This window comes from Leptosomus discolor, chromosome 21 (genome assembly GCF_034619465.1).
Source record: "Leptosomus discolor isolate bLepDis1 chromosome 21, bLepDis1.hap2, whole genome shotgun sequence".
NCBI classification, from domain to species: Eukaryota; Metazoa; Chordata; class Aves; order Leptosomiformes; family Leptosomidae; genus Leptosomus; species Leptosomus discolor.
In genome coordinates, this window is record NC_141411.1 from 2,254,194 (window position 1) to 2,263,629 (window position 9,436).

General features: G+C 51.1%; 1 protein-coding gene across 1 annotated transcript; it reads left to right on the forward strand.

Moving 5' to 3' along the window:
• Positions 1-2,228: 2,228 nt before the first annotated feature.
• Positions 2,229-9,142, forward strand: LOC104345587 (polymeric immunoglobulin receptor-like). Its single transcript, XM_086476603.1, has 10 exons — positions 2,229-2,310; positions 2,531-2,863; positions 3,540-3,869; positions 4,503-4,826; positions 5,238-5,598; positions 6,655-6,774; positions 7,319-7,437; positions 7,776-7,901; positions 8,054-8,112; positions 9,011-9,142. Exons 1-10 carry the CDS (start codon positions 2,229-2,231, stop codon positions 9,140-9,142), a joined length of 1,986 nt encoding a protein of 661 aa, XP_086332729.1.
• Positions 9,143-9,436: the final 294 nt, after the last annotated feature.

The window sequence follows — 9,436 nt, forward strand, 5'->3', positions numbered from 1 at the left end:
CCGGTGGCTGTGCTTGCTCGGACTTGCTACACATGGGAGTTTTCTCCATTCATACCATGAGTGGGGGAAGGTTTTAACACCACCTGAGAAAACAGGACTAGAGGCAACTCAGAGCTGCAGATGTTTGTCATGAAAGCACACAGGAACTGTTCTTGTCTAGGCACAAGTGTCCTGAGAGACAGAGACACAAAAATTCCTTCCTGCTCTAACGCACACCTTTCTGGACACAGCTGTGTCTTTGTTGAAAAAAGAGGTCTTGGTAACCCTCCCTTACCTGACAGAACAGCGTTGTCTGTAACTCTGAAGTAGCTGATTGCTTTGGGAAGGAATTGGACTAACAGATTATTCAAATTTTGCCAAGAAGGGGGAAGGTGAGCTGGGATCCTGCTTGCACTGCAGAGCAAGGGGTGGAGGGCAACAAGGCAACATCAGCCAGAGGAGTTGCTGTTAGCAAGGGGCAAACATCAAGGCCCTTTTTGTGCCATATTGTTTGCTTTCTGCAGAATATGTTATGTTTGTCTTGCTGGCTACTTCTGGGATATGTATGAAAGAGCATTTTTTATGCTCAGTGAGTTAATTATTAGCCATGGACAAGCGGTCACTGAGCAATTAGAAATCACAATACAAGGAAGAAAGCACAACAGAACACCTTTCATCTTAGCACGGAAACAAAAGCCTTTTTCTACTTCTGGGAATTACCCTTAATAAAATTGTGTCACTTGGAGCCCTGAAATCAAATTCCTCTGAATGTTTGCAAAGGCTTTCCTTGGCACCTATCATCATCTCTATAACTGGGAATAGGCAGGTAGATCAACAGCCATGCTCAGGAGATGCACATCCCCACCACTGCACCTCACAGTGTCCAACGGTTCAGGCCAAAGAAAACAGTCCAGTGAATTAAGAGCCTTGGCTTCCTCTGAGCCAGCACTCAGCCCAAGACAAGGGGAAGGAGAGAAATACTCATCCTGAAGACTAAGGACACATGTCAAGAGACACACAGTTTGGGTTGGCATTCCCCAATTGCCACCATTGAGGCCTGGCCATGGGTCAATTTTGGTGCAATAGGTTTGGGTGGACACACAGGTGGGACAGTGCTTTACTTGGGTTAAGTCAGATTCTTGGAGGGGTGGGGTGAGGGGTAAATCCCTGCATCTCATTAACTTCACCAGCAACTGAGGAAGGAGAAAAAAAAATAATGTAGAGATGAAAATATTACCCTTTGTCTCTTTTGTATGTCCTTGAGGAGAACAGGCAAACAGAGAGCAGTAATCAAATACGGGCTTCAGACAGGAGCTCTGCTCTATGACATAAGGAAGAAATTTTTACGATGAGGGTGGTAAGACACTGGAATAAGTTGCCCAGAGAAGCTGTAGATGTCCCATCAGTGGAAGCGTTCAAGGTCAGGTTGGATGGGGGCTTTGAGCAACATGTCCTAGTGAAAGATGTCCCTGCCCATGGCAGGGGGGTTGGACTAGATGATCCTCACACATCCTTTCCAAACCGAACCATTCTGTGAGAGCAGGTTTTCCTAAGGAGTGGTTTTGGCACCCAAGCTCACAGCGAACAAGCCTTCCTTTCACTGCAAGAACAACACTGAAAGAAAATATGACCCCAGCTATTAAACTATTGGAAGCAATGTTATCTCCCAGCAAGGGTCAAGTGAGCAGTTGAGCTCCGGGTCGCCACCTGAGTCTCACATCTGCCAGGGCTCAGTGGCTTTTGGACCATTTTTGGACTTCAGCCTTGTGATGGGCTGTTCTGATTTAGGAGTACAAAACCAGATACCACTTCTGATTCTGAATCATGTTTCCTCTGGTTTGGCCAAAATCGCTTTTTATGCTGTGCACGCTGCCACCGTTGCCTGCCCAAGGGACACCGTGCTCCGATGGACACACCGGTGGCTTGCAGGCACTGCATTAACCAAGTTTGTCGTAAGAACCCCTCCCCTCATTTTGCAGAAGGGAAGACTGGAATGTTGGGATGAGGCCCACGGGCAGTCATGATGCCATGCAGCAACACAGGCAAGAGCAGCGTTACCACGTCTCTCTTTCCCATTCAATTGCTTGACAGAAACAATTAAATGTTGTATTTCTCTTTAGCTCAAGTAGCCACAACCCTTGTATCCTCCAGGCATGAGGATTATTAGACAACTTGATCGGTTAAGTTAACCATTTTGCAACTGTGATTATCCACCAACTTCTGTGCCTTTTCCAGGGAATGCCAGAAAAATGACTTTAGTATTGTTCATCGTCCTGCTCGCCTTCCTCCCAGCTGAATCTGCAAGCAGCAGATACCTCCCCAAGGCAGCATGTAAGTGTAACCTGTCTGGGGCACAGGTCTTGCGGGTGGCCTAAGGCCAGGGGGGAGCAGGGTCCAGGGAGTGTCTCTACCCCATCAGTGCCCATCACTGCCACGGGACCTTTCAGACCACAGGATGCTGCCCAGCCCCGGGACACCCGCCCCGCTCAGCAGCCCCGTCGGGTTGCGTAGCACCGCTGACACTTACAGCCGACGTGTTTTCCTCCTGCAGATGCGAGCCCTGTGTTCGGACCGCGGCAGGTGTACGGTCTGCTCGACGGGTCGGTTACTGTGAAATGCTTCTACCCTCCCACCAGCGTGAACAGACACGACAGAAAGTATTGGTGCAGGGAATCGGCCACGGGCTGCAGGACCGTCGTCTCCACCAGCGGCTACACCGCTGCAGGCTACCGAGGCAGAGCCTCCATCACTGACTACCCCCAGGCAGAAAACTTCCAGATCAAGATCTGGAACCTTACAACGGCAGATGCAGGCACCTACCAGTGTGGTATTGGTATCAACGGCAAAGGGCTCTCCTACCAAGTTGGTCTGGATGTTTCTAAAGGTAATTAAAGGCTTGGGGGTCCTTAAAGTATTATTTTCTTTTACTTTTTCCCCCCGCTGTTTAATAAGGCTCCACAGATAGTCTATCCAGCGTCCAAGAGATCAAGATGCTCCACGCTTTCAGGAAACAGCAGATTCCATTTTCCCTTGTGCTCTCACAGAATGAATTTTTTGACCAAAAATCTGGCATAAAAATCAGATTCAACAAACCTCATCTTAAGGCCACAAACACTGCTTAGAAACTGCTGACCTCCTTCAGCCACCGAAATTTAGGGAGACGCAGTCGGAGGGCAGAACTGCCCGTCGCTCTGCTGTACCCTCCCACCCACCGCCGAGGCCGCGCGAGCCAAGCGGTGTGCGGGACAGCACCGCTCCGCTGGGCCAGGCTCCGGGTGCAGAGCACGGTGAGAACTCGTGGCACAGCCGCTGGCAAGGCGGCTCTGGGAGAAACCCCGCCGCAGAGCAGGCAGTGATACTGCAGAGACACGTCAGTCCTGAAATGCATGGGACGCTGCTGGGTAGATCATGCTCTGGCCAGGAGCAGCGTGTGACCACATAACACAGCGAAGCAGAGAGAAACCCTATGCTGAAAAAAAGCCTTCAGAGGTAGAGGGGAGCTGCACGCAGTTGCCAACAGAGCGGGCAGTGGGCGCTGACTGGTGTCTCTGTACGCACAGGTCCGCACGTCCCCGAGGGAGCCGAGCTCTTCTACGTGCAGCTCCACAGCACTTTGACCATGTCCTGCAACTTTGGGGAGAGCTCCGTGGCCATGAGGAAATACTTGTGCAAGTTGGAGAAAGACGACTGCCATGACATCATTGACAGCCACGGGAATGTGGATCAGGATTACATGGGGCGAATTCTGCTGAGCAATGTGGAACCTGCAGGCTCGTTCAGCATCACGGTAACTCAGATGGACTGGGAAGACTCTGGCTTGTACCTGTGCGGGGTCGGCTTCTATGGGGAGAGTGGAGAAACAAAGGAACTGGATGTGCATGTCTATGAGGGTAAGCTATTCCCGGTGGTTTTTCCCTTCATCCCTGCTTCCCTTTAGAAGCATCCCTAGCAGTCTCACTTTATTTAACAAGAATTTTGATTTCCCTTTGCAGAGTGCTATTATCCTACCCACTCACCTAGAGACTTGTTTCTATTCATTTAACTATCCGTGACATACTAAACTATCACTAATAAAGCTTGTATCAAGACTTTACTTTCCCAGTAGTGGCTAGCTATCTTCCCCAGTCTGACTAACCCAAAACTCCACAAGGCAAGTTCTGCCTATCCATTTGAGGCGAGCAAACTGTCTCTTCAAGTCTTAATTCCTTAGACCTCAAAGTGACAGACGTAGAAAGGAGAAGACCTGCCCTTCCCCTAGCAAAGGGAGCAGAACTTTAAAATGTCAGTATGCAAAGACACCGACCACCCAGTGAGTCTGGGAAAAAGAAAGGCCTGACAGACCCTTTAGGGTCAATTCCTAGCAGGGCCAGGGCAGTCTCCTACCATTTGCACCCCTGAGCTTCACCTAGCCTTGCTTTAGCCAAAACAGCTTTGTTTGATCTGATAATATTTATTCTCTTGGAAGAGTGCCACAAGGGCAAAAGTTAGACATGTATAGATGCTCATTTCATTTTTATCTCCAGAGTCAAATGTTCCTCAAGGAAAGCCCGTAATAATTGGAGTAAAAGGAAGTTCTGCCACATTTGAATGCCACTACAACCCTCTAAGAACATCCTCACTGAAGTACTGGTGCAAGTGGAGAAATAACGGGTGCGCTCGGATCATAGACAGCGAAGGGTATGTGTCAGGCTTGTATGAAGGAAGAGTGGCCATGTACGAGAACCCAGTTAACAACACATTCACCGTCATCCTGAACCAGCTGAAGGACAGTGACAAAGGCTATTACTGGTGCATGACGGACGAGGAGAAGGAGCAGAAATCATCAACTGAGCTGAAGATCATAGACGGTACGAGCTTGCGCGTTGGCAGTTCTCTGCCTGCACCACAAAGGAGTAGATCTGGCTTTTTGGGAAGAGATGTGAGGTCCAGCTCTGAGCATCTATGTCATAAGGCAAAGCATTGTGCCAATCCACCCCCACCCCAGTAGCTTTAAAGTGGAAACACAAGGTTTCAGTTTTAGGGGAAAGCGTTCACAAAAGTTTCTCATGCAAGTATTCAAGTCTTGCAAAAAATCCTCCAGTGTTCACGCAGAGATGCATATCCAGCATCCTTAACATTAATTTAGGGATGTAAGGAGCACTCTCCCTCAATTACACCTCTCCTGGTTCACCATCTCTAGCAGCACCACGACCTGTTGACTACCATTCCCACCGCTGAAACCACTAACATCAGCCTTGATGTTCTGTTTGCCCTTGCAGGAGAACCTGGGCTGCAGGGACCACAGGAAGTGGAGGCACAAGTGGGTTCACGGGTCAATTTAACTTGCTCTTATCCGTGCAAGTACTACTCCTACCAGAAGTACTGGTGCCAGTGGAGCAACACCGGCTGCCAGCCCATGCTTGCTTCTGACCGAAGGCAGCCAGAGCCGAACGTTGCCTGTGACACTGACGACAGGACGGTTATCCTGACCTTTGACCCGGTGGAAAAGACAGACCAAGGGTGGTACTGGTGTGGAGTGAAGCGCAGTGGCCTCTTCGGGGAAACCATGGCAGTGTACCTGACGGTGACTGGAGGTGAGACCCAAGGGGAATGCAGGCAGGGGCTTTCCTGCTTGTCAGGGCTGTGACAAATCACGCTGCTTTCCACTGAGAGAAAAGTCCTCTCCATAGCCACTAGGTTGCAGCACCTCAAAACAGAAGTGCTCTCACCCAGGCAGCCACCCAGTCCCGGTGTCGAGATCACCCTGATTTTGTGCAACTTGTCATGAGTGTTTTCATCCACTCGTTGGTTTTTTCTTCCCAGTCATAGAAAAACCCACCAGTCTAAAAAAAAAAAAAAATCACTTCCTTCCACACCGTTTTTACTTTTTAACCCTGTCCTTACTGGTTATCGCTATTACAATTTGTAGCATCTTAGATTAAGCAACATCTGATGCCTGCCAGGTGAAGGACTGCGCGCAGTCCAGAGACACATCCTGTACAGGGAGCTTATTATCTTCAGCAGGAAAACAGTGGGGAGCAGGAAAGGAAGAGCTACCACCACCAACAAGGGGCTTAGTCTCAGCTTTGGTGCAGTATTTTGGAATTAAGATGTTTTTCTCAGGGAGAAATGTTGGAAGCAGAGAAAAAGTATAGCACTAGGTATCCACATGCAACCATCCTAAGCTGATGATGGTCAAAGTGAAAACAGAAACAGCCTCAATTCATTGCCCTTGGTGGGCGAAGGGCTAGAAACAAAAGCAAAACAAGTATTCAAAATTTATCCTGGAAATACTAGAGGCAGAACTTAGAGAAGTTCTTGAAACAGTATGTAGGCAGAGAGCGCCCACTTCAGATTTTTGCAATAAGTTGTTTGGAATGAGATTATTCCAGATCTCTAAGCCTCATTTTAAAGAGCCTCTCCTGGACAGCCAAAACCCGCTGCACTTCCACGAGCACCTCATACACCCAACCAGCTTCTGCGTCACCATCTCTGTGCTGCTGCTCATGCAGCTAATCCCGCTTCTCCCCTGGGAAATGTAGGAAGCGATGCCAGCCGCAGCCTGGACCTCCTGAACCTTGACAACCCCAGCCAAGATGCTGAGCCCCCCAGCCAAGATGCTGAGCCCCCCAGCCACGCCGCCGAGCCCCCCAGCCACGCCGCCGAGCCCCCCAGCCACGCCGCCGAGCCCCCCAGCCACGCCGCCGAGCCCCCCAGCCACGCCGCCGAGCCCCCCAGCCACGCCGAGGGTGGCTTTGTTCCCCAAGGAAGAGCCTCCAGTGGTGCTGGGGTGCAAAGCGCCGCTGCCTCAGAAAGGTTAGTTCTCTCCAAGCCACTGTGGTTTATCATTTCTGTGAGGTTTCTATTAACCTGCTGCTGGTACCGTGTCCGCACGCGGCACACACGGCTTTGCAACAAAAAAATTCTTACCCTCGAAGAACTCAGCACAAAATATCAGAGGAAAAGAAGAAAAAAGTTACAGCAAAAGGCAAAATGTCTTGAAACGAATCTCTAGTTCAAGAAAGTAGTTGCAGAAGGGAATGATTAGAAACCCCAGCTACAGAAAAATTAATTGAAAATACTTCTGTGGAGATTAGAGAGCTGTTGTTCACATATTTATAACCAAGCTGCTGATGTAGCTGTTTTGGCACAACCTCTGTCCTACATTGTTATTTGGTTTTTTATTTTATTAATTATATGTGCTAGGATCCATTTAATTAATTGAATTGCATCATGATCACTCGGATTTACTATCCTGCATAGATTTTTAGACTGCTGGATATTCAAATACGTTATTCAGTGTTGAATAACTAAAAAAATATATCATTCACAGTTTAATGTATCTTTCCCTCCATTCCAGCTCTGCTGAAAGCCACGGCTCCGGTACCCTTCCTTCAGTCCTGGGCTCTGTCGGTGCCGTGATCCTGGTCCTCGTGACAGCTTTTGCCATTTTTAAATACAGGCAGATGAAGAGATCTGGTGAGTCCCTGCCTTTTCTAGTCTCTCAAGAAACGTCAGCAATATTAAGACGAAGGCAATACCTCGCGCATGCCGCAGTCTCTGCCGGGCTGAGCTCCTCCCCGGTACCCCGCCACGCAACGGGCAGACAAGGGACCCAGCTTCTCCCACTAACCCCATCCACACAGCTCCAACAACCCAGCGTACAGGCTGCCCGGGCTGAGACAGAGACCACCCCTCCGCGGGCTTTGCACGTTGCGTGGCACAGCGTCTCCTTGCCCAGAGGCGGGTCGGACGCCGATGCGCTTGCACCAGCTCCAAGCCAGCCTGCGGGATGTTTATCTCCTCCCTCTTAACAGACCTGGTGTCCATCGGGAGCTACAGGACGAACATCAGCATGTCGGACTTCGAAAGCGTGAAGGAGTACAGCGCAAGCAATAACGCCTGTGTGAAAGAGAGCGAGGAGACCCAGATAGGAGGGGACGGTAGGTTGCTGGCTCATGGGCTGCTCTCCAGCCCCAGCCCCAGCCCCAGGGCGAGGGGTGCCGGGGAGGGGCTTGCAGAAGGACCCTACAGAAGCCACAGCCTGCCCACCAAGGGCTCCCATGCCCTGATGCCTCCCCTTCTCTCCCTGCAGAGTTCATCACCACCGCGGCTGCCCCAGAAAGCGCTGCTGAGGCAAAGAAGGCAAAAAGGGTAAGAGAAGGCAGGAGAAAGCCCACTGACCTGGGAGACACCACCGCAGCCCTCCAGCCTCTGCTAGAGGAGCTGCCCTCTCCCAGGGGCCTTATTTATACCCAGGTGCTCTCGGTCTTACCTGGATCCAGCCACCTGCTGCAGATCAGCCTCGGTTAAAGGGGACCTTAACCCTTTCCTGACTCCATGTTTTAGCAGAGACAATCATAGCAGTCGCCTTCCTTCAAACAGGGCACCAAGTCAGCCCCAGGTAGCGTCAGGAAGGTTGGGGTTGGGTTGTTACCATAAATATGAACCACTGGGGTAAGCAGATGGCCAGAAACCAGAGCACATCCCACCTCCCAGCCTTCCCCCCATGTGGGCAGCGTTTCAGGTAGGGAGGGATGTCTCTGCCACTACAAGGGCTGCGGCTTGCCACTGTGGCCCCTGCCTTCCCTTGCCTTCCCCTGCCTTCCCTCCTCTTGTGTAAGATCATGGCCAAGTGGCACCACTCAGCAGTGACTGGAGGTGCCAGATCAAGACCTTCTTTTTAAAAGTCCCCAACCAAAGGCAATACATAGGTGGTGTGAGTGCTGAGAGCAGAACCGGACCAATAAAGGAAACTATCAGGAAACCAGTAAAACCTAGCAGCTTTCGGACAGATGAGCTGGTGTGCCCACAGGCAGGGACAGGCATGCCATGGAGTGCCAAACCCACAGACATTTGGCATCTTCCTGGGGCCGAGCAAACGCCTGATGCTCTCACATCAGCACCGGTGTGACCTGCTGGGTGGTCGCACTCATCCAGCCTGCCCGTATCACCCCGAGAAGTTCACAGCCCTCGAAACGCTGCTCTTCCCCCCGCCACGTGCTGCTGCCCTTCCCCAGCCACCTAACGGTGTCCTCCTGTCCTTCCCCAGAGCTCCAAGGAGGATGCTGACCTCGCCTACTCCACCTTCCTCCTCACCTCCGGCAACATCGCGCAGGGTGGCTCCGAGGGGGACAGTGCTGTCCCAAACGTGTCCTCCCCGATCCGGGAGGGCCAGGTCTGAGGGTGAGGGACTGAGAGGCAACAGCAAAGGCAACTACCTTGAGGATCAGAACAAGACACCAGCAAGCAGCACTGTTTCTTGCTACCACAATTTGCTATAGCTTCACCTTTTTTTTTTGCTTCACTTCAGCTTCGAGCAGTGATTTAGGAGGAATCCTTTGATGCCAAACGGGGTGGCTGGGCTGGAGGCGCAGGTCTGAGCGAGCAGGTCAGACTGGGAAATGGCAGGAGGTCGAGTTGCTTAGCCCACTGACAGCCCCAGCCCCACCAGTGCCCTTCCAACACAGAGGGCTCT